The sequence below is a fragment of the Salmo salar genome, chromosome 10 (genome assembly GCF_965601325.2).
Source record: "Salmo salar chromosome 10, fSalSal1, whole genome shotgun sequence".
In the NCBI taxonomy this organism is placed as follows: Eukaryota; Metazoa; Chordata; class Actinopteri; order Salmoniformes; family Salmonidae; genus Salmo; species Salmo salar.
Genome location: NC_138300.1, coordinates 80,620,354 through 80,646,165, shown reverse-complemented (window position 1 = coordinate 80,646,165; position 25,812 = coordinate 80,620,354). Strand labels below are relative to the sequence as shown.

Below are 25,812 nucleotides of genomic sequence, written 5' to 3'. Positions count from 1 at the left end.
CTGACATGCACTGTCAACTGTGGGACCCTATATAGACAGGTGTGTGCCTTTCTAAATCATGTCCAATCAATTGAATTTGCCACAGGCAGACTCCAATCCGCTAGAGAAACATCTCAAGGATGATCAATGGAAACAGGATTCACCTGAGCTCAATTTCGAGTTTAATAGCAAAGGGTCTGCATACTTATGTAAATATGGATTTCTGTTTTTTCTGTCTAATAAACGTGAATATTTTTCTAAAACCTATTTACGCCTTATTTATTTCATCAATTTTAGAATAAGGCTGTCATGTAACAAAATGTGGAGAAAGTCAAGAGGTCTGAATACTTTCCGAAGGCACTGTACATAGAGAGGTAGGCCAGGTTTTAGAACGTCCGTGTTAGCACCGATATAGAATTTTATTCTTGAAAAGTTGGTGTATCCAAGTCTTTACTGTGTCAACAAATTGCATATCTGCTTTCACTGGACATCTTCACAGGTTTTGAAAACGATCAAAAATAAACAGCACAACACAGAAGCGTTAATTGTCCCTTAGCAACCTCTATGGATGATAAAGTTGTGCTTTCTGAACATTTAACCAGTTTGACCTAACTCTCTATGTACTGTATATGGCTCTGGCTAAAACTAGTAGCACAACAGATGTTAAGAACAGTATTATTACGGACTTCAGATTACATCAACAACAATTTCCTAATCTGGATGAAAAATGAGGTTGGCTATTTACTGAATAATAATTGGTTGTTCAATCCAGGGTTGTGTGTTTGTTGTTGTATCAAAAACAAAAAAAACAAAAAACATAAAAACTATCAATCAAACAATATATATTTTGTATATAATACTTTGCTAAATCCCAATGATATTTATTGTATTGGATCTAGCCACTGTACAGGTCTAATTTCCAGATCTAAATTTAAGCAAACGGATGACAAAACTTTCACAAGCTTTTTTTTTTTTTTTTTATTGTTTTGTTTGGCGGAGAGAGCGAGACAGAGAGAGAAAGAGATCCAAAACCATAGTGTTGAATAGTTCAACAGCTACAGTATAAAAAAATAACAGCATTTCGGATCAAAGATCCTCTTCCTGCAGGGATGCCTAACAACAAGGTCATAGAAATCCATCTCTGTACCACAATACGACAAAACACAAAAGACAGCTGTTTAACCCTGAAACTTTTTCATTCTGCCGTCCATGCCAGCCTGTTCATCAACGTTCTTGCGCCAGTCACCAACTGCATCCGCTGCCTGCATGACAGAAAGTTTGTGATAGACATGTCAAAGACATATTGAGGATATAATATCAACTGATCCTTTCATATAAAAAAAATATTTAGTAATTTAGCAGATGTTTTTATCCAGAGTGACTTACAGTAATGAGTGCATACATTTCTATTTGTACTGGTCCCCCACGGGAATCAAACCCACAACCCTGGTGTTGCAAGTGCCATGCTCTACCAACTGAGCCACATTGGACAATCGAAGCTCAGTACAGATTCGGTACACAGTACTTTCTGCTTTGCAGGTTTCCACACAAATACCCACCTCCTCTTTGACCTCCTTCTTCACTTCTTTCAAGTTGGCTCTGAAATCCATGGAAGCCTTGTGCTTGGTGCCCAGCAGAGCCTGGAGCATAGCATCAGCAGACATACGCACTTTCTTCAGGGCTGGCTTCTTCATGCCCTGGATCTCAATCACTTTCATCTTCAAGTCCTCAATCTGGGAAGTGAGAAAGTCAGGAGAAAGATTAGATTTGCAGAATATGTTTCAATATGAGGAAAGATACAAGATACAATACAATCTACCTCTTTGTCAGCCTTATTCACTTTTGCTTCTGCGTCATATCTTTCCTCATCTACCTTGTCGATGGTATGGGCCAACTTTTTGAGCATTTCCTGTTGGTACACAAACACATCAGTCATAGAATTTGTAACACAAACTATCTTCTCCTGAAGGAATCATTCTCTCCAGGCAACAGTTATTTAGAGTAAAGGAATTGGAGTCTGTGTACTTAGTATGCAAATACACATTGCTTACTACAAGAACCACCAATGGCCTAGAACATTGGACTAGATGTGCGAAGCTTGTGTAAACGAATGAATGACTAGTATTGTACCATCAGCGCCGCTTGATCTCCAGACAAATCCAGGGCAGGGATCTCAGCCATGAAATTCTTTTTCACCTGCTCCGCCTCCTTTTTCTCCACTTCAATCAGCTCAAATGCTATCTGGAGCACCAAGCTCTGGAGAACAAAAAACAAAGTAAGGCCAAACCCAGTCTACAACATAGTATTGGTGAACAAAATGTGACTTAAGGTGGAAATCTTTGATTGCTACATAAATGTTTGGACTTTTAAATTAATAATATATACCCATATATTACAACGAATTTTGCCCACTAGATTATCTCCAGTGTGTCTCTTGTTAAACCATCAATGTGCACTGAATTCACACATGCAGCTGATTTCAACTGCAACAACATTGGCAACTGATTTGCCACTCCCTAACTCAGATGTTAGGATAATGTTTTTAGAAGAGATGATCCATTATATTGACCAGATACGTTCTAGTGTCTGCTCTAACAATGAAAAGAAATGTCTTCATGGAAGGGAGTTGGGAGGAGGCACGATCAGGTGGGAACATTCTAGCCAATGAGTGGCAGATATGTGTGTGAACAACAGGCACAACGGTTTCCACTAATTACAACAGCCACAGAGTCGAAATTGGCTACATTGTAAAGATTCATGAAAACAAACATTTGCTTTTTGGTCTTCATTTAAGGTTAGGGTTAGGCACAAGGTTAGCAGTGTGGTCAAAGTTGAAAATGACCTTTTATGAAGATACATTTTAGAAATGAGCAGAGTTTAGGAATTTGTGGCTGTGGTAACTATTGGTGACCAAGCACATCTCCAATATAAAGTGGTTTTTTTATCTCAAAGTTGCTGGGATGTCACTTGTCCTACGTATATCAATACACTCCTAACAATCTTATCATTGTGAAACTTCTATTCGATCAAATAAGCCACACGTAGCAAATAAGCCATTACAGGTTTGTTAACCAAATTCAACACTTTCTCATTGACCGCCGTATAAAAACTCATCACTTGGTGAGCGAAAAAAAATCGGAATAAAATGCCACCTGCTAGAGAAGACAGGTTATCCCTCTCGCTTCGCCTTTTCCTCTGGGCTTTTCAAGAAAATGTTGCCCTCTGGTGTGTATTATCATTGGAACAATTTGTTCTGGCAATTTTACCTAAAGCCGGTTTATCTATATAGCAATTTCGTATTACTAAACTAAAGTATTTCATTTTTTCATTTACCATGGCAAATCTACTATGGCAATATATCATACCCCACACATTGCATGAATGGAAAAATCTTGCTGTATGAATATTTTTTTCTTTTCTAATGTATGTATGTAATCCATTAATGATTTTACTTGTCTGAATCTAATATGGACATTTCTTATCAAAAGTTGGAAATGAAATATTCCTGATCTGTAGGCTACACATTTGACATTTGAAACTAAATTGTGTTGTATTTTGAATTAAATTGCATTCTAATAAAATTATTTAAAGTTGCACAAATTACTGTATATTCCATTTTTTTTTATTTAGATGGTGGTTAGGCTGGTATAAGAGTAGCCTAACATTTCCTATGTTTTATGGCAGGCAAAGATTATTTCTTTATAGGTGAACCTTTATATTTTCTTACAGGACAAGAAGACCAGTAGGCCTACTGTGGTATAAATGCCTCATGAACTTAGCTCAACTGTCATGCCCCATCAGAAGCCAAAATATATGCTTGTTTACGCCATTGTTTGTAAATAGTGTTAACTGTAAACAAACATTGTATAGCCCCCAAAAAATAGCCCGATTTTGATATCATGAATGGTCCTTGTATCCATGGCTCTGTCTATGAATTTGAGAGTGGTTACATTTGTCCAGGCCCAAACCATTTTTTATTTATTTATGAAAAAACCACACGTTTTAGCAATTTAGTAGATGCTCTTACCTAGAGCGACTTACAGTAAGTGCATAAATTGTTGTACTTTTCTTTTTTGTACCGGTCCCCCGTGGGATTCAAACCCACAACCCTGGCGTTGCAAGTGCCATGCTCTACCAACTAAGTAAGCCATGCGGGACTATCCCTTAGCTTTTTACCAAAACAGTGGTGAGGTGTTCACTGTGTTATTGTTTGAAGTGCAGATTTCCTCTTTAAAGTATTAAAGAGGGGCCTCCCGAGAGGGGAAGTGGTCTAAGGCACTGCATTGCAGTGCTAGCTGTGCCACTAGAGATCCTGGTTCGAAACCAGGCTCTGTTGCATTTGGCCGCGACCGGGAGACCCATGGGGTGGGGCACAATTGTCCCAGCGTCGTCCGGGTTAGGGGAAGGTTTGGCCGGCAGGGATGTTTTTGTCCCATCGCGCACTAACGACTCCTGTGGCGGGCGGGGCACAATGCACGCTGACATGGTCGCCACATGTACGGTGTTTCCTCCGACACATTGGTGCGGCTAGCTTCCCGGGTTAAGCGGGCATTGTGTCGAGAAGCAGTGCAGCTTGGCTGGGTTGTGTTTCGGAGGACGCACGGCTCTCGACCTTCATTTCTCCCAAGTCCGTACGGGAGCTGCAGCGATGGGACAAGACTGTAACTACCAATTGGATACCACGAAATCGGGGAGAAACAGGGGTAAAAAAAAGATATACAAAGTATTAAAGAGGTTAAAAGTTTTTAAACTAGTCGTGTGAAAGCCAAAACTAATCTACTCAAGTACTGGGTATTGGTGTGCCTGTAATGATTCTTTCAGACAATGGACCACAATTCATTGTATTCATTTACCTTCAGATGATGCCTGCGACTCGATGTCATCTTTTTTCTATGAAGAAAGGTGGATTTTACATGTTGTTAGGGATATAAGCGCTATTTGCATTACTGAGAGAACTTATGGCTGGATCAGACATGTTTTGTGTCAGGCTGAAAGTCTGGAATGCAACTTTTAGTGAATAAAAAAAAATATGCCAAGACTTACTCCGACATCTTGGCTGTTCTTGTGCTTCACACGCTGAATAGAAGACAGGAAGAGAGAGAACTTGTTTTGATATTTATGATATAAACCTTTTATAATATCATTAGGGTGCAATACGTTCAAAAGCAAGAGACATGTCATGTCTAAAGATCATGCTGTGATATTTAGCTGAAGATTGATAGGGTTTCACACGCTAACAACCATCAACCATAAAAAAAAGTCAGAGATGACACCTGACTCTATCGGTCCAGATTTAGCTCGCTCATAATTGCTCCAGACTCTAGCTCTGAAAAGGGATAATGTTTCCCCTAAGAACCTAGTTTGGCCAAGTGTTCCCCAACAGACTTTAACTGCTGCTGCCTTCAAAGACACACGTCTCGATTTATGAACCTGCCGCATGGGAATGTATCAGAAAAGCCTTCCTAATCACATAAATCAACAGCATCTTCTTCATTCTGCAGACAGATGTGTTGGTGTTGAATAAAGATAGTCACACTTAATCAACTAATATAATGCTTTGCTATTTTCCCTCCCCAAGATTACAGTAAGTCTCAGTTAAAAGTTAATTCAAACATTTTCAAACCTCAAAAAAATTTTGATGTGGAGATGAGCCCTCATCCAATTCCATCTGTTGTCTGGATCCAGCTACGTGACTGAGTTTTAAGTTAATTAGAAAGATAGGCCGTGTCTAAAGGGATTTAACTAATTAATTAGACCACTTTTGTGAACTGAGAACATCTGACACTTTACTTTCCCATTCATTCATAATCTAATCAAATCAATTATTTACATTTCCAATCATCGAATTAAGTCAAGTATACAATTTAGCAAGCCAAGACTGATGAAAGATCATTCATGAAATACAACTGGTTTACCTTTCTCTTCTTGTTTAACATTACACATACATAGCAATTAACATGGCACAGCATGCTGTCTATTATTCCGTTTCCCAAAGCTGTTACACCATCCAACTCCTCAAATAAACACATACAAACTTTCTGGATTTAGGTTAAATGTATTTACCAGCTTTGACTGCAAGAGTAACACCCCTAACCAGAAACCTAGCCAAAGTTTCACAATCTTCTATCTACCTCTATACACCTGAATACAAACACAGAGGCCATGGCTCACATCATTCTGTCAAGACAACTTCATTTTTCTATCAGTATCCACTGGCTGTCAGAGGGAAAACCGGACATGTATACACCTGTATTGCCAGGTGAATACATCTGTTCCATATGTTCAATTTGTAATGATCCATAAGGTGATGTACAGTAATACAGCAATGTGCAATGAGTGTGTTTGATAGTTAAGATTGACATCTGTTGGGAGGCTTTTTAGTCTCTTTCTATTTCTTTGTGCTTTTAATCCCAGTGGTGCTACACACTCAAAGAGTGTGATAGAAAGACAGGAAAAGAGAGATTCTCACCTATGAAAGGAAGAGGTAGAGGGCAGGACACACCTGGAGGAAGAAGGGAAGACTAGCACACTGGCAAGCAACAGGCAGTGAAACAGGAAACACGGTATATATGGTGTCGGATGATACATCAGCAGAAGCACTGGGTCCTCTTTATGGAAGTGGTTTCCGTGTCAGACCAATGGAACATCGAGCTCCTGAAATACATTCTGCCCAACCCTGTTCACCTCATATTATTTCCTTCAAGATGTCTTCCAATGTGTGCTCTGGGCAGTGAGTATAGAATTACAGTACAGTATGGGAGTGATAGGGGAAGTAATTATAGATATGAGTGAAGTTATTCTATGTCTATGATATTCACGGGCAACATGGATAACAAATGTAAGTATTGGAAAAAATTGACTTTCAGTTCCTTTTAGATGTCTAAATATGTAATATAAAAATGTTATTTCTAAAATCTCTATGACTTGAAGTTGGAATCTAATTAAACAAGTGAATCATAGTGATGTAATTAAACAAGTGAATCATAGTAATCTAATTAAACAAGTGAATCATAGTAATGTAATTAAACAAGTGAATCATAGTAATGTAATTAAACAAGTGAATCATAGTAATGTAATTAAACAAGTGAATCATACTATCAATTCCAGAAAACGAAGTACTTTACAATCTTAATACATTTTCAAAAGTTGTACTTTTGTCCTAACAATGAAGTACTCAGAAATTGTATTGACATCTGAAATTAATTTATTGTCTTAAAGACGAAACACAATCTAATAAGTTGAGTGCTTAAGCAGGCCCACATATAACAAATATAGATGAACAAAATAATTAATAACACATAACTGAAGTGCTACTCTACTCATGATTCTGCTTGGTTACACATTACACTTGGTTACAAGTGCAGATTGCCTTTGTTTGTTCAAAACTCATTAACTTCCTCCCTTTTTCCATTGCCATACTTTCAATTTGAAAGGTTATGGGGGGGATGTTTGATGAATGTTTGTCAAAGATGACATGCTTGTTTGTTGGTCAAAGAGGAATCAGAGTCAGAGAAAGAGGAGAGAGTGGGGTAGAGTGAATGAAAGAAAGAGGAAGGGTCATCAGAAAGAAAAATTATGTTCTATTATACTGACATCTTGTGGTTTATAATTCAGATTTGTTTATACAGTATTTTGATAGCCTTGACCCAAGCTGATCTAGGCTGATCTAGGCTTCTCCAGAATAGGGTTGCAAAACTTTCCCAAAATGTCTAGGTTTTCCAGAAATCCTGATTGGAAGATTCCCGAAATTAGAAGGGAAGCAAGTCAACTTTTTTGCAACCATACTTTAGAACATCTTACATCCAAAAGCATTGAGGGACCAAATCTGAAAGGGGTAACAAAATTGAACACAATACAGGACCACGAAATGTATATCATTTCACCATGTTGCTGACATTTATTTAATTACTGCAGTTTGGCAGTTGAATATATTTCCGATAAGCCTATACATTTGGAAAATATGTTACAATTCAATGATAGTTTACAGTTAGTATAAGTGCTTATCAGATGCTATACTCTAACTCTCTAACAGTACCACAAAATAATGAAAAAGATAAATGAATCACTCAGTAGCCTCCATAGTTTTGAACACCAAAACTAATTCAATCATTTATGTGGACTCAAACTTCTTCTTCCTGCCATCCATGCCAGCCTGTTCATCAACGTTTTTACGCCAGTCACCAACTTCCTCCTGCATGACACAAAGTTTATGATGTGACATTTTCAGTGTTTGAGGATATAATATGAAACACATGTAACTGATCTTTTCATCAAAGCTCTGAAAACGTAGGACAAATGTTGCCATCTCCTACAGTGCTGTGATTCTCTGCTCTGTAAGATTCCACACAAATACCCACCTCCTCTTTGACCTCCTTCTTCACTTCTTTCAAGTTGGCTCTAAAGTCCATGGAAGCCTTGTGCTTGGTGCCCAGCAGAGCTGCAAGCATAGCATCAGCAGACATACGCACTTTCTTCAGAGCTGGCTTCTTGATGCCCTGAACCTCAATCACTTTCATCTTCAAGTCCTCAATCTGGGAAGTGAGAAAGTCAGGAGAAATATTAGATTTCCAGAGGTATATGTTTTCAGGATGAGGACAATATGGAATGCAATGTACTGTACCTCTTTTTCTGTCTTCTTCACTTTTGCTTCTGCGTCATATCTTTCCTCATCAACCTTGTCGATGGTCTGGGACAACTTTTTGAGCATTTCCTGTTGGCACACAAACACATTACATATGATTTGTAAAAGGCACCAGAGCACCAGCGTGGCACCAGCATCTAAAGTCTGTGGAATGAACAACTTTCTGCAGGCAACAGCTATCTAGAGAGAGAGCTGATAAAGGCTTTGCCTTACACTGAGTGTACAAAATAGTAGGAACCTTCCTAATATTGAGTTGCACCCTCTTTTTTGCATTCAGAACAGCCTCAATTCGTTGGGGCATGGACTCCATAAGGTGTAGAAAGCGTTCCAGATGGATGATGGCCCATGTTGACTCCAATGCTTCCCACAGTTGTGTCAAGTGGGCGCCGGAGGGGATGGCTGCCGTTTTACGGGCTCCTAACCAACTGTGCTATTTTGTTTGTTTTTTTCGCATCGTTTGGAACTCATTTTGTACATAATTTTGCTGCCACCGTCTCTTATGACTGAAAAGAGATTCTGGATAGTAGAACAGCAATTAGTCACCTCGAACTGGATGAGGATTTTGTCTTTAATGAGACCGACACAAAGGATATACTGCTTTGTCAAAACAAGGCCCAAATCCCCCAAATCCCTGTCATCAAAAGGGTGAGGAGGACAGGGTGCCTTGTAAGAATTTGCAGACAAGTAGGTAAACCACCACTACCCTCTGTATTATTGGCCAACGTGCAATCATTGGAAAACAAAGGGGACAATCTACGTTTAAGACTAATCCTACCAACAGGACAATAAAAACGGTAATATCTTATGTTTCACCGAGACTTGGCTGAACGACGACACGGATAATATAGCTGACTTCTCTGTGTTTCGGCAGGACAGAGCAGCTACGTCTGGTAAGATGAGGGGTGGGGGTGTGTGTCTATTTGTCAGTAACTGCTGGTGCTCGATGACTAATGTTAAAGAAGACCCGAGGTATTGCTTGCCTGAGGTAGAATACCTCATGATAAGCTGTAGACCCCACTATCTACCAAGAGAGTTCTCATCTATATTATTTGTAGCTGTCTATTTACCACCACAAACCGATGCCGGCACTAAGACCGCACTCAACGAGCTGTATAAGGCCATAAGCAAACAATAAAATGCTCATCCAGAAGCGGTGCACCTAGGGACTTTAACGCTGGCAAACTTAAATCCGTTTTACCTTATTTCTAACAGCATGTCACATGTGCAACCAGAAGAAAAACTCTAGGCCACCTTTACTCCACATACAGAGATGCATACAAAGCTTCCCTCGCCCTCCATTTTGGCAAATTGACCATAATTATATCCTCCTGATTCCTACTTACAAGCAAAAACCAGTGACTCGCTCAATACAGATGTGGTCAGATGATGCGGATGCTACAATACTTTTTTGCTAGCACAGACTGGAATATGTTACGGGATTCCTCCAATGGCATTGAGGAGTATACCACCTCTTTCACAGGATTCATCAATAAGTGCATCGACGACGTCATCCCCACAGTGACCGTACGTACATTTCCCAACCAAAAGCCATGGATTACAGGCAACATCCACACCGAGCTAACAGGCTAGAGCTGCCACTTTCAAGGAGTGGGACACTAATCCCGACACTTATAAGAAATCCCACTATGCCCTCAGATGAACCATCAAACAGGCAAAGCATCAATACAGGACTAAGATTGAATCCTACTACACCGGCTCTGATGCTCGTCGGATGTGGCAGGGCTTGAAAACTATTACGGACTACAAAGGGAAACCCAGCAGCGAACTGCCCAGTGACGCGAGCCTACCAGACGAGGTAAATGCCCTTTAAGCTCGCTTCAAGGCAAGCAACACTGAGGCATGCATGATAGCACCAGCTGTTCCGGACGACTGTGTGATCACGCTCTCCATAGCCGATGTGAGCAAGACCTTTAAACAGGTCAACATTCACAAACCCGCGGGGCCAGATGAATAACCAGGACATGTACTCAAAGCATGTGTGGATCAACTCATAAGTGCCTTTGCTGACATTTTCAACCTCTCCCTGGTCGAGTCTGTAATGCCTACTTTTTTCAAACAGAACACCATATTCCCTGTAGAAAAAAAACGAGGAGGAAAGGAAGCGCTGCTAAGGTACACAATAGTAGATTTTGGTAGACAGAAGGTGCTCTTCGGTAAAAGGGGTAAATTGGTTATCAAAAAGAAAGGAGGACCAAGGCACTCTTCATATAATTAATTAAAATGCCTTCATTTGTATGGCATGTTCAATAGAAACAAAGTTTAAAAAATCTGACGCGTTTTGGCTGCATAGCCTTCGTCAGGGAATACAAAGAAATGATAATACAATGTCCTCTTTTGAACAGCTTTTTCCAATCAGCCCTAATTAGAAGAGGGAATGGTTACAAAATTGATTTGACAACACCTAGTAAGCAATAATATACACATTAAAAATGAAATACTGTAGATATGTTATCAACATGTTTTACTCCAAGCTAGAAGCATCAGAATGCCTAGAAAGGTAGTTCTAACCTTAAATATGACTGGGCAAAGTCCCGAGAAAATAGTCCCTGTGCCAAAGAAAGCTAAGGTAACCTGCCTTAATGATTACCGCCCCGGTAGCCATGAAGTGTTTGAGAGGCTGTTCATGGCTCACATCAACAGCATCATTCCAGAAACCCTAGACCCACTTCAATTCGCATACAGCCCCAACAGATCCACAGATGACGCAATCTCAATCAAACTCCACACTGCCCTTTCCCACATGGACAAAAGAAACACATATGTGAGAATGCTGGTCATTGAGTACAGCACCATGTTCAACACCATAGTGCCCACAAAGCTCATCACTAAGCTAAGGACCATGGGACTAAACACCTCCCTCTGCAACTGGATTCTGAACTTCCTGCCGGGCCACACCCAGGTGGTAAGGGTAGGCAACAAAACATCTGCCATGCTGATCCTCAACACTGGGGCCCCTCAGGGGTGCGTGCTTAGTCTCCTCCTGTACTCCCTGTTCACCCACGACTGCATGGCCAAGTACAACTCCAACACCATCATTAAGACGACACCACAGTGGTAGACGAGGAGGTCAGAGATCTGGCAGTGTGGTGCGAGGACAACAACCTCTCTGTCAATGTGAGCAAGACAAAGGAGCTAATCGTGGACTACAGGAAAAGGACGGCCAAACAGGCCCCCATTAACATCGACAGGACTGAAGTGGAGCAGGTCGAGAGTTTCAAGTTCCTTGGTGTCCACATCACCAACAAACTGTCATGGGCCAAAGATACCAAGATAGATGTGAAGAGGAAACGACAACACCTTTTCCCCCTCAGGAGACTGAAAAGATTTGGCCTCAAAAAGTTCTACAGCTGCACCATCGAGAGCATCCTGGCCAGTTGCATCACCACCTGGTATGGTAACTGCTCGGCATCTAACCGTAAGGCGCTACAGAGGGTAGTGGGTACATCTCAGTACATCACTGGGGCAAAGCTTCCTGCCATCCAGGACCTATATACTAGGCAGTGTCAGAGGGAGGCTTAAAAAATGGTCAATGACTCCAGTCACCCAAGTTATAGACTGTTCTGTCTTCTATCGCATGACAACGGTAATGGAGCGCCAAGTCTTGAACCAAAAGGCTCCTTAATAGCTTCTACCCCCAAGCCATAAGACTGCAGAACAAATGGCTACCCGGACTATTTACACTGACCCCCCACCCCCCCACCCAACTGCTGCTACTCGCTGTTTATTATCTATGCATAGTATTGCCTCGTTATTGTTATGTACATTTCTTGTGTTTCTTTTTTCATTTTCATTTTTTACTTTAGTTTATTTAGTAATTATTTTATGAACTATTTCTTGAACTGCATTGTTGGTTAAGGGCTTGTAAGCATTTCACGGTAAATTGGTTGTATTCGGGGATGTAACAAATAACATTTGATTTGTTTTGATGTCCTTTGTGTGGAGAACCCTACTTGATACACACAGGAAACTTTTAACCATGAAAAATCCAGCAGTGTTGCAGTTCTTAAAACACTCAAACCAGTGCGCCTGGCACCTACTACCATACCCCATTCAAAGGCACTTAAATATCTTGTCTTGCCTATTCACCCTCTAAACAGGCACACATACACAACCCGTCTCAATTGTCTCAAGGCTTAAAAATCCTTCTTTAACCTGTCTCCTCTCCTTCATCTACGCTGATAGAAGTGGATTTAACAATTGAAATCAATAAGGGATCATCGCTTTCACCTGGACTCACCTGTTCAGTCATGGAAAGAGCAGGTGTTCCTAATGTTTTTTACACTCAGTGTACATTGTGATATATTGAATAGATTAAAGTAGCTTTGTGGAACTTGTAAAGGATTGAATGACTAGTATCATACCATCAGCATTGCTTGATCTCCAGACAAATCCAGGGCGGGGATGTTAGCCATGAAATTCACTTTCTCCTGCTTCATCTCCTTTTTCTCCTCTTCAATCAAATTGGCTGCAATCTGGAGCATCAAGCTCTGGATGACAAAGACATATAGTGAGGCCAAACCCAGTCTAGTACTTGGTTTGGTGTACATTTATGACACACTAGCTTGTTTCAGATGCTTAAAGATTATGAAGAACAAAGAGATGCGTATGTACATTGTCATACCTAGAGACAAATACTGCTTTTAAGCAAACCCATCAACAAAATTCAATTTTTGCACCAAACTCGCTGAGCACACCATAAAAATACTTAGAGTGCCTTCAGAAAGTATTTATACCCCTTGACTTATTCCACTTTTTTTAATGTTACAGCCTGAATTCAACATTTCCCTGATATATCTATACACAATACCCCACAATGACAAATTAAAAACATGTTTTTATAAATGTTTTCAAATGGATTGAAAATGAAATACAGAAATATCTCATTTACATAAGTATTCACACCCCTGAGTCAGTACTTTGCACATTTGGCAGCTATTACAGCTGTCAGTCTTTCTGGGTACATCTCTAAGAGATTTCCACATCTGGATTGTGCAACATTTACATATTATTATTTTAAAAATTCTTCAAGCTCTGTCCAATTGGTTGTTGATAATTGCTAGACAACCATTTTCAGGTCTTGCCATAGATTTTCAAGCAGATTTAAGCCAAAACTGTAACTCGGCCACAGGAACATTCACTGTCTTCTTGGTAACCAACACCAGTTTAGATTTGGCCTTGTGTTTTAGGTTATTGTTCTGCTGAAAGGTGAATCCCCCAGTGTCTGGTGGAAAGCAGACTAAACCAGGTTCTCTAGAAATGTGCCTGTGCTTAGCTCCATTCCGTTTATTTTTTATCATGAAAAACACCCCAGTATTTAAACAATGAAACCTCTCTGATCTTTGTGGTTGAATCTGTGTTTGAAATTCACTTCTCGACTGAGGGACCTTGCAGATAATTGTATAGCTGGGGTACAGCGATGAGGTAGTCATTAAAAAATAACGTTAAACACTAATATTGCACACAAAGTCCATGAAACTTATTAGGCGACTTGTTAAGCAAATCTTTACTCATGAACTTATTTAAGCTTTTCATAACAAAGGGGTTGAATACTTATTGGCTCAAGACATTTCAGCTTTTCATGTTTAATTAATTTGTAAAAATGTCAAAAAACATAATTCCACTTTGACATTATGGTATTGTGTGTAGGCCAGTGACAAAAACTATTAATTGAATCCATTTTAAATTCAGACTGTAACACAACATAATGTGGATAAAGTCAAGTGGTGTGAATACTTTGAAGGCACTGTAGAAAGTTGTCACAATGAAATGTGTTGGTTTACCTTCAGATGATGCTTACGGCTCGAAGTCATTCTTTTCCTGTGAAGAAAGGGGAGTTTGACATATAATATTGTTATATACATGACTAGTTAATATGCTGAGGGGACATAACTGGTCAATACGCTGACCAAGGGTTGTATCAATGATATTCTATGGCATGCTGCATAGAATAGAAAGGTCATAAATATCTCATTTACCTTTTCTTTTTTCAACAACAACATGAGAAAAGTAAGAGGCAAACCCAATAGTTTCTAGAGAGTTTAGGAGCAATGTGGTATCATTAGTGGAGTTATGTATTCTACTCAATTGCTATGCAATTAAAACATTTAGCCCTAAGTAAATATTAACTTTCACATACTATACATGTGTATATTTGCCCATATTAGGGTATGGTTTAGACATAGTAGCAATTGGTCGATTTGAGGGTTAGGGTTTGCTGTTTGTTTTCTGTCTGCCTGTCTACCTGTCTGCCTGTTTGTTTTGGTATAAAAGCTCCATTACTTTCTAACACCAAACTGTGGCAAACAACAAGGTAATGGATACTTACTCAGACATGATGGCGGAATGTGTGCTTCAGACCCTGTAACAAAAAGACACAACAGGCAAGATAAATGTTTTTAGCAATAGTGTGCAATGCAGGGTGCTATCTGCCTAAAGTTAGCAAAGGCTCTTGTATCCAGCTCAAGATTGATTAATGAACACTGACTGCTAATGGAACAATCTGGACTCTTCAAGGAAGGGAGGGAAACCTGATCCTTTTTACTGATAAGACATTTTGGAGCAATTATGATCAGGCTACATTTGGACAGCTGGAGACTGGAGTCACCCATGACATTCATGGGCTGTTATTTCATTGATGCCATTAATAGACAAAACCTCAGCAGGCGTCATGGTCCTGCTCTACCCTGAGAACATCTTGGGTATCACTCATGCCAATGCAACTTGCGTCCTCAGCAAACCCTATCAGTATCTCTTTGAAAAGTCCTTTCAATCAAATACAGTGTGGTCATCAGAATGACTCAAATGTTGTAAGACACTGTTATTTAACCACACTTCAGCAATGAATATCAATGTTAAGAATAGGATATACTTTTCTTTGTCTTAATGAATTAAGAACCTCTCTGTTTTCTGTAGTTACTAATCAATGACACATTCAGTTCAAATAGGTTCACATTCAGCCATATCAATTGATGAAATAAATGGTACTATTATACTTCAGCAAACAGAGAAATAGTGAATAAAAACTCTTGCAAGCACATCCTTTTCCAATCTGTCAACTAGGATCATACACGGCGAGCAAAAGTTGCTTTAAGCTGTTACTTTCTAACGCAAGATAGACATGTCATAACTATAGAGATTCCATACTTCAAGAGAATTATACTTTAATATAATAATAATATAGTCCATTTAGCAGGTGCTTTTATCCAAAACAACTTACAGTCATGCATGCATACACTTTTGGTATAGGTGGCCCCAGTGGCAATCAACCCCACGACCCTTGGCGTTGTGACCTACCAAATGTTTTTAGCCCACACCCAGTTCTTAGCTGTAACCCAAGAGGAACTGGCCACGAACCAATGGCCCCAAAGCCCCATTCAGTAAACACTGTCTGCTGTAACCTGGTTATCGCACACTAGTTATAATCTAAGTTTTAGATCTCCATCACAAATCCCATATTGTTACCCATAACAGTTATTCACATTGAATATTGGAGCAACATAAATCACTCAAAAAAGAGAAGTGTTAAATACCACCTAAAGAAAACAGAAACTCAACTCTTTGGTATGTGGATAGCTAAGTCAACGTCTTCAACCACCTTCCACGCTAGAGTAAAGCCTGTGAGCAGGAGCCTTCACCCCCATGGGCCACATCATTCTGTCTAGACAAGCTAATTTGTCTCTCATAGTATCCACTGGCTGTCAGGAGGAAAGCATGATATATTTACCTCAATGTATTCACCTGTACTGACAGGTAAAATGTAGTGATCTTGTGACAGACGTCACTTAGTGTGATAATTTCCAGATGCCATCTGTAAATGTAGCCATGAAATCACTTTATCATCAGTCTACATGTGCACCCACTGTGTAAGTCTTCAAATTAACAGGTAAAACTACGACCCACTGTGTGACTGTATTTCGTTATTTATCAATAAGACACATCCAGACTTTATTTTCTGTAATAAAGATCAGTGAGGAGGAAAAGAGATGTTCTCACCTATGAGAAGAGGAGGACAGGACACACTCTGGTGAAGAAGGGGAGACACTGGCAAGTCACAGGCCAATAACAAATCAAACAGGGTTTATATGTAGACTAGTGATGAATCAGCAGAAATCTAGGACCTTCTTATGGTGGTGGACACTACTTAGGCCAATGGAACTGCGAGCTCCTGAAATACCACCAACCCTTTCCTCCAACTCATATCATAAATTTCCCTTCATTCAAGATGTCTCCCAAAACCTGAGCTGCCACTTGGCTTCCATTCCTACAGTGTTGGAAGGGATAGACAAAGCCATCCCAGCTAAGCACGGACAACATGGATAGAGAAACCTGGTTAAGCAAGGGACAACATTGATATATTCTTGGAACTATTTTGGTTGAATGATGAAAAAAATCAGAAAGCAATTGTTGAAGGGGCAATCTGCAGTTCAAACGATAACAAAGTGAACACCCTGCCACTGTTTTGCAGGGCTAGAGTTCCTCATTGCAGTGCACTAACTTAATAATATTAATTGCAATGCCTGCAAATTAAATATCTACAAATAATGACAAATTCCTGAGAAAAAAGTGGGCAAGCAAATAGCCCTCTGTTGCTCAAAGGTGAGATGGGATCGGAGGTGGGGAGAAAGAGCGAGAGATTAAGAGAGAGAGAGCGGAGAAGGGAGGGAGAAAAGAAGAGGCAAGGAGAACAGAAGCTCTATGACATTTTGTGGTTTATGGTTTATATATTTATACTATTATAAATTGTTTAATAATTAAATGACTAAGTGTTTAATTAAATCGAAATAATATTTTAAAATATTAATTAACATCTAAAATGTTTAACTAAATAATGCAATCGTGATTGAGTTAAAGAACCTAGATGCAGCTGTCAGGTATCAAATTAGCTTGACACATGAGATCACATGATCTGCTGGTTTTTTATTGTGGGTTTTCGGTTGCAAGCAAGTTTGTTTTAATGCGTAGGTGCATGTAATCTGCTGTTAATAGCATTTTAATTGATAGATAATTACTTTATTACTAAGGTAAATTTGATGACATCATAATGATGACAAAGTTGTCTCCTACTAATGATTTGCCTGCTTTTTAGCAATGGCATCGAATTTCCAGGCCACTATACTGTAAAACAATCATTGGCCCCTATTATGAATGACTTTGCACCACTCCTTTTCTGGAGTCACTATGGCTGAGAGTGTCTTGAAAACATTCTTAACAATGGCGTGACACAACCGAGTGACGTAGGTGCAACACTATCAATCCTGAGACGCCAGCAAAAATGTCCATTTCATTTAGTAGCCTTTTATATGCATGTCTAGCCCTTATGTTTAGCCTCACAATGAAGGGTTTTACCATTTTCTTTTCAGGAAAACCAGGGCTACAATTAAAACACAAAACAATTTGACATAGACAGTTGACAAATGTCAATAAAAAAAATGTCAGCCCAAGAAAAAAAAACGGATAAAAATGATTTTATATGAATGCTTAAGTATATAAATGGTTTGCTCAGTGGGAAATTAATATTGAACTAGTCAGTGACACTCGTGTGGAGTTTGGAGTTTGTGATAGCAACTATTCGAGCTTATTACAGTATTATAGACACTATGTCCTGGGATTTCCTACACTCTTCTATGTAGAAGAACCCTTTACCTTCTGACTCTTGTGTCGCTTGTTTGCATCACAGAGCAAAACTTATATTTTCGTCAGTTGTCTCACCAATTTATTTCAATTGACTGATTTCTTTATATGAACTGTAACTCAATAAAATCTTAGAAATTGTCAAGACCGGCGGTATTTGTTTCCAGGGTGAGGACAATATGGAATACAATCTACTGTACCTCTTTGTGTGCCTTATTCACTTTTGCCTCTGTGTCATATCTGTCTTAAAATGTATCAATTGAAAATGTGGGTTCACAGCTACAATCCAGATGTGTTGGTCATTACTGAGACGTGGTTAAGAAAGAGAGTTTTGTGCACTGATATTAACCTTTTTGGTTATAACCTTTTTCGACAGATCTTCCAAAGGTGGTGAAGTGGCAATCTTTACCAAGGAGCACCTTGAGTGCTCTGTCACCAAGTATGTCACCCAAACAATTTGATATGCTGGTTTTAAGCATTATGAATTAAGCATTCAAATAGCTCTTGGTTGACTGTTGCTGGATGTTATCGTCCACCATCAGCACCGGCCTGTACCCTACCTGCCCTAAGCTCTCTCTTGGCCTCTTACACTAAGTCTGAGATTGTCCTGCTAGGTGACCTAAACTGGGACATGACTAAACCACCTGACCAAGTCCTAAAGCTTTGGGACTCCCTAAATCTTTCTGAGTATTACCAATTCCACAAGTTATAACACCAAACACCCAGAAAAGGCTACTCTTCTTGATGTTATCCTCACAAATAATCCTGATATTAGTTTGGTGTTTTCTGCAATGACCTTAGTGTTCACTGTTTTACAGACTGTGTTCGTAATGGCTTCTCAGTTAAACAACCTGTCCTGATTTGTCATTGCTAAAAAACTTTAATGAGCAAGCCTTCCTTCATGACCTGGCCTCTGTAAATTTGTATACAATCAGCTTGATCCCCCTCTGTCGAAGACACTTGGACCTTATTTTTTTCTATTTGTTAAACCTCTTAGGGCTAGGGGGCAGTGTTCGGAAGTTCAGATGAATGATGTGCCCAAAGTAAACTGCCTGTTACTCAGGCCCAGAAGCTAGGACACGCCCCATAAAGAAAATTAGAATTAAAAAAAGCTTCAGCCCCTGGTTCGACCGTGATCTGGCAGAGTTCCTCCACCTCAAGAACACCATTTGACAAAGGCTCGGCACACAAATAGTCAGGCTGACTGGCTGTCGTTCAGGCAAATGATAAATAATTGCACTCAGGCTATCCGGTAGGCCAAAGTTAGTTGCTTTAAGGAGCAGTTCTCTCCCTGTGGGTCTAATCCCAAGAAGTTCTGGAAAACGGTGAAAGACCTGGAAAATACACCCTCCTCCTCACAGCTACCCGTGTCCCTTAATGTTGATGATGTGGTTGTTACTGTCAAGGAGCGCATGCCTGAGCTCTTTAATCACCACTTCATTAAGTCAGGATTCCTATTTGACTCAGCCATGCCTCCTTGCCTGTCCAACATTTCCTCATCTCTCAGCCCTTCTAATGCGACTAGCCCCAATGCTCCTCCCTCTTTTTCCCCTGCCCGGGTACACAGTTTCTCCCTGCAGTCGGTCACTGAGTCCGAGGTGCTAAAGGCTCTCCTTAAACTTGACCCCAAGAAAACATCTGGTGTTAGGAAGCTCTCCTTTACATTTATATGCAGATGATACAGTCTTACACTCAGCTGGCCCATACCCGGATTTTGTGTTAAACGTTCTACAACAAAGCTTTCTTAGTGTCCAACAAGATTTCTCATCCTTAACATTGTTTTTGAACACCTACAAAACAAAGGTCATGTGGTTCAGTAAGAAGAATTCCCCTCTCCCCACCGTTGTGATTACTCACTCTGAGGGTTTAGATCTTGAGGTAGTCACCTCATACAAGTACTTGGGAGTGTGGCTAGACAGTACACTGTCCTGCTCTCAACAAATATCCAATCTGCCGGCTAAGGTTCAATCTAGACTTGGTTTCCTCTATCGTAATCACTCCTCTTTCAACCCAGCTGCCAAATGAACCCTGATTCAGATGACCATCCTACCCATGCTAGATTACGAAGATGCAATTTATAGATCGGCAGGTAAGGGTGCTTTCGAGCAGCTAGATGTTCTTTACCATTCACCATCAGATTTGCCACCAATGCTCCTTATAGGACACATCACAGCACTCTACAGTATACTCCTCTGTAAACTGGTCATCTCTGTATAACCAACGCAAGACCCACTGGTTGATGCTTATTTATAAAACCCTCTTAGTTCTCACTCCCCCCTATCTGATATACCTAATGCAGCCCTCATCCTGCACATAGAACACCCTTTCTGCCTGTTAAAGGTCCCCAAAGCACACACATCCCTGGGTCACTCCTTTTTTCAGTTCGCTGCAGCTAGCGACTGGAGTGACCTGCAAAAAAACACTCAAACTGGATAGTCTTACTGACACTTGTGCCTGCTTCGCGTAATGTATTGTTGTCTCTACCTTTTTGCCCTTTGTGCTGTTGTCTGCCCAATAATGTTTGTACCATGTTTGTTCTGCTACCATGTTGCACTGCTGTCATGTTGTGTTGCTACCGTGTTGCTGTCATGTTGTGTTGCTACCATTCTGTGTTGTCATGCGTTGCTGCCATGCTGTGTTGTTGTATTAGGTCTCCTTTTATGTAGTGTTGTGGTGTCTCTCTTGTCATGATGTATGTTTTGTCCTACATTTTTATTTTTAATCCGAGCCCCTGTCCTTGCAGGAGGCCTTTTGCCTCATGGCAGGCCGTCATTGTAAATAAAAATGTGTTCTTAACTGACTTGCCTGGTTAAATACATTTTAAATATATATATTGTCCTCATCAAACTCGTTGATGGTCTGGGCCAACTTTTTAAGCAATGTGGCACCAGTGTCTACACAGTGTGTCTCTCAATGGTCGGGTTCAGCTTTTTGCACAGATTCTAAGGAGGAAGTTTAAGATAGATACATTTCATTCAATTCATTTCATTTCTATGCAAATCAAATCCATCCAAAAGAAGTTTTAACACATACTGCAAAATCAATATGTAGCACGGAAGATAATTAAGTTAGGATTTTGTGGTACCCATTGTATGAATGGTTTTATATGTCAGTTATTCAAAGCAGATCAAATGAGAATAAACTGGTCAGAGTGGTACGATACCTGCAGCTCAGGAAGACCCCCAGGCATATCTGGGAGCAGAGCAGTTATCTTCTATATACACTGCATTTTCCTTTACTGCTTCTTCCTCCAGCAGGTCATGGGCAATCGAAAGCATCAAGCTCTAGAGAACAGGGGGAGAATGGGTGTTAGAGCAGCTTTACACAGACCAAGACAAAGAGTTGCAAAGAAAAAGAGTTGCAAAGAAAAAGCCATATCGCAGACTGGCAAATAAAAAGAAAAGATTAAAATGGGCAAAAGAACACAGCCACTGGACAGAGGAACTCTGCCAAGAAGGCCAGCATCCCGGAGTCGCCTCTTCACTGTTGACGTTGAGACTGGTGTTGTGTGGGTACTAAACTCAGCAAAAAAAAGAAACGTCCCGTTTTCAGGACCCTGTCTTTCAAAGATAATTAGTAAACATCCAAATAACTTCACAGATCTTCATTGTAAAGGGTTTAAACACTGTTTCCCATGCTTGTTCAATGAACCATATACAATTAATGAACATGCACCTGTGGAACGGTCGTTAAGACACTAACAGCTTACAGATGGTAGGCAATTAAGGTCACAGTTATGAAAACTTAGGACACTTTAAGAGGCCTTTTTACTGACTCTCAAATACACCAAACGAAAGATGCCCAGAGTCACTGCTCATCTGCGTGAACGTGCCTTAGGCATGCTGCAAGGAGGCATGAGGACTGCAGATGTGGCCAGGGGAAAAAATTGCAATGTCCGTACTGTGAGACGCCTAAGACAGCGCTACAGGGAGACAGGGCGGACAGCTGATTGTCCTCGCAGTGGCAGACCACGTGTAACAACACCTGCACAGGATCGGTACATCCGAACATCACACCTGCAGGATAGGTACAGGATGGCAACAACAACTGCCCGAGTTACACCAGGAATGCACAATCCCTCCATCAGTGCTCAGACCGTCCGCAATAGGCTTAGAGAGGCTGGACTGAGGGCTTGTAGGCCTGTTGTAAGGCAGGTCCTCACCAGACATCACCGGCAACAACGTCGCCTATGGGCACAAACCCACCATTGCTGGACCAGACTGGACTGGCAAAAAGTGCTCTTCACTGACAAGTCACAGTTTTGTCTCACCAAGGGTGATGGTTGGATTCGCGTTTATCGTCAAAGGAATGAGCGTTACACTGAGGCCTGTACTCTGGAGCGGGATCGATTTGGAGGTGGAGGGTCCATCATGGTCTGGGGCGTTGTGTCACAGCATCATCGGACTGAGCTTGTTGTCATTGCAGGCAATCTCACCGCTGTGCGTTACAGGGAAGACATCCTCCTCCCTCGTGTGGTACTCTTCCTGCAGGCTAATCCTGTCATGACCCTCCAGCATGACAATGCCACCAGCCATACTGCTCATTTTGTGCGTGATTTCCTGCAAGAGGGGGATGTCAGTGTTCTGCCATGGCCAGCGAAAAGTCCGGATCTCAATCCCATTGAGCACATCTGGGACCTGTTGGACCGGAGGGTGAGGGCTAGGGCCATTCCCCCCAGAAATGTCCGGGAACTTGCAGGTGCCTTGGTGGAAGAGTGGGGTAACATCTCACAGCCGAAACTGGCAAATCTGGTGCAGTCCATGAGGAGGAGATGCACTGCAGCACTTAATGCAGCTGGTGGCCACACTAGATACTGACTGTTACTTTTGATTTTGACTCCCCTTTGTTCAGGAACACATTATTCAATTTCTGTTAGTCACATGTCTATGGAACTTGTTCAGTTTGTGTCTGTTGTTGAATCTTTTTATGTTCATACAAATATTTACACGTTATTAAGTTTGCTGACAATAAACGCAGATGACAGTGAGAGGGCATTCCTTTTCTTGCTGAGTTTATAAATATACATACACTATCGGTCAGAAGTTTTAGAACACCTATGTTTACTATTTTCTACATTGTAGAATAAAAGTGAAGACATGAAACTTTGAAATATCACATATGGAATCACGTAGTAACCAAAAACGTGTTCAAAATATATTTTAAACATATCAAAATATATTTTATATTTGAGATTCTTCAAATAGCCACCCTTTGGCTTGATTACAGCTTTGCACAATCTTGGCATTCTCTCAACCAGCTTCATGTGGTAGTCACCTGGAATGCATTTTAGTTAACAGGTGTGCCCTTTTAAAAGTTAATTTGTGGAATTTATTTCCTTCTTATTGTGTTTGAGCCCTATTTGGTAAAAGACCAAGTCCATATTATGGCAAGAACAGTTCAAATCAGCAAAGAGAAATGACATTTCATAATTACTTTAAAAAATAAAGGTCAGTCAATACGGACGATTTCAAGAACTTTCTTCAAGTGCAGTCGCAACAACCATCAAGCGCTATGATGAAACTGGCTCTCATGAGGACCGACAGAGGAATGGATGACCCAAAGTTATCTCTGCTGCAGAGGAGATGTTCATTAGAGTTACCAGACTCAGAAATTGCAGCCCAAATAAATGCTTAACATAGTTCAAGTAACAGACACATCTCATCATCAACTGTTCAGAGGAGACTGTGTGAATCAGGCCTTCATGGTCAAATTGCTGCAAAGAACCCACTACTAAAAAATAAGTCTTTGTGAGACGTGGTGTGGGTGAATGGATGATCTCCACATGTGTATTTACCACCGTGAAGCACGGAGGAGGAGGTGTTATGGTGTGGGGGTGCTTTGCTGGTGACACAGTCTGTGATTCAAGGCACACTTAACCAGCATGGCTACCACAACATTCTGAAGCGATACACCCCATCTAGTTTTGGCTTAGTGGGACTATCATTTGTTTTTCAACAGAACAATGACCCAACACACCTCCATGTTGTGTAAGGACTATTTTTACCAAGGAGAGTGATGGAGTGCTGTATTTAAAAAAATATATATATTATTTTTTAAATCTTTTATTTAACTAGGCAAGTCAGTTAAGAACAAATTCTTATTTTCAGCCTAGAAACAATGAGTTAACTGCCTTGTTCAGGGGCAGAACGACAGATTTTTACCTTGTCAGCTCGGGGATTCGATCTTGCAACCTTTCGGTTACTAGTCCAACACTCTAACCACTAGGCTACCTGCCGCCCCATATAAGATGACCTGGCCTCCACAATCCCCCGACCTCAACCAAGTTGAGATGGTTTGGGATGAGTTCGACTGCAGAGTGAAGGAAAAGCAGCCAACAAGTGCTCAGCATATGTGGGCACTCCTTCAAGACTGTTGGAAAAGCATTCCAGGTGAAGCTGGTTAAGATAATGCCAAGATTGTGCAAAGCTGTCATTAACGCAAAGGGTGACTATTTGAAGAATCTCAAATATAAAATATATTTTGATTTGTTTAGCACTTTTTTTGGTTACTACATGATTCCATGTCTTCCCTGTAGAAAATAGTAAAATAAAGAAAAACCCTTGAATGAGTAGGTGTTCCAAAACTTTTTACTTAAAGTGTATATATATATTTTTTTGCTTTTCTTTCAACTTCCCTAAATTGTTGTTTTTTCCTCCTAACTGTTTCGAAAATACAATTTACGTACAGTTTGGAGAAATGACAACACTCCAAAGAAGTCGAAAACAAGCGAATAGTTCCAAAAAGTTAAATATCAGTTATTTTTTTAAAGAATGCTACAATCTTACTCAAACAAAATGCAACTTGTTTTATTAATTCATGAAACAACAAGGTTTCATATTCTGACAATTGTTTATATTTAATTTCTATGCATTCCCGACATCTAGAAGACGATCTATTCAGGAAAATACATTTTTGCATAAGATTACACAGACATAGCGGAAGCAAAACATCCAGGTAACAAGGTTCCCTTGAGCATCTTCATGCATGCAATCTGCCTACGAAGTAAACTATTCTTAGTGACCAAGATGGCTCAAACTATTGAGCTAGCTATACTTCCTGAATAGCTAGATTCACATTTGGTGACGCAAAACAATCCAGCAATGAAATAAAAGCAATTAAGCATTTCAATTCCTTAACATCTGTCAATCATGTGCACATAATGAATCATTGCAAATAACATATTTTACATACAAAACTAACTAAGGTGTGCATACAGACCTATATTTACTTCCACAATTATACTGTATGCCATTTAACAGACGCTTTTAACCAAAAGCAACTTAGCTGTCATGCATGCATAGATTTTTTGCGTGGCTGGCCCTGGGAATTTAACCCACAAGCCTATCATTGCAAGCACTGTGCTCTACCAACTGAGCCATAAAGCACCACACTTCAACTGAGATCTTAATACCTCACAATATGCAGAAACCAACAGTTAATACACAACTGCAATACTAGACACAGTTCAAAACAGAGAGACAGGAGCACATTATGGATGCTGGAGCACTATCAGATCCCACTATAATCCTCACCTATGAGAG

General features: G+C 40.2%; 2 protein-coding genes across 3 annotated transcripts; both read right to left on the bottom strand.

Annotated features, from left to right (window-relative positions):
- Nucleotides 1–379: 379 nt before the first annotated feature.
- LOC106561017 (troponin I, fast skeletal muscle) lies at nt 380–6,552 on the bottom strand. Its single transcript, XM_014124565.3, has 7 exons — nt 6,449–6,552; nt 5,023–5,055; nt 4,833–4,869; nt 2,110–2,235; nt 1,799–1,888; nt 1,539–1,712; nt 380–1,241 (listed from the first exon to the last, which is right to left on the bottom strand). The coding sequence occupies exons 2-7, from the start codon at nt 5,028–5,030 to the stop codon at nt 1,158–1,160; spliced, it is 519 nt and encodes a 172-aa protein (XP_013980040.1). The 5' UTR covers nt 5,031–5,055; nt 6,449–6,552; the 3' UTR covers nt 380–1,157.
- Nucleotides 5,023–25,812, bottom strand: LOC100136569 (fast myotomal muscle troponin-I). Of its 2 annotated transcripts, NM_001123659.1 has the most exon segments (9): nt 7,904–8,101; nt 8,103–8,170; nt 8,337–8,510; nt 8,600–8,689; nt 13,003–13,128; nt 14,422–14,458; nt 14,967–14,999; nt 21,435–21,555; nt 25,804–25,812. In NM_001123659.1, coding segments are annotated over 7 exon segments (519 nt in total). In that variant the 5' UTR covers nt 14,975–14,999; nt 21,435–21,555; nt 25,804–25,812; the 3' UTR covers nt 7,904–8,085.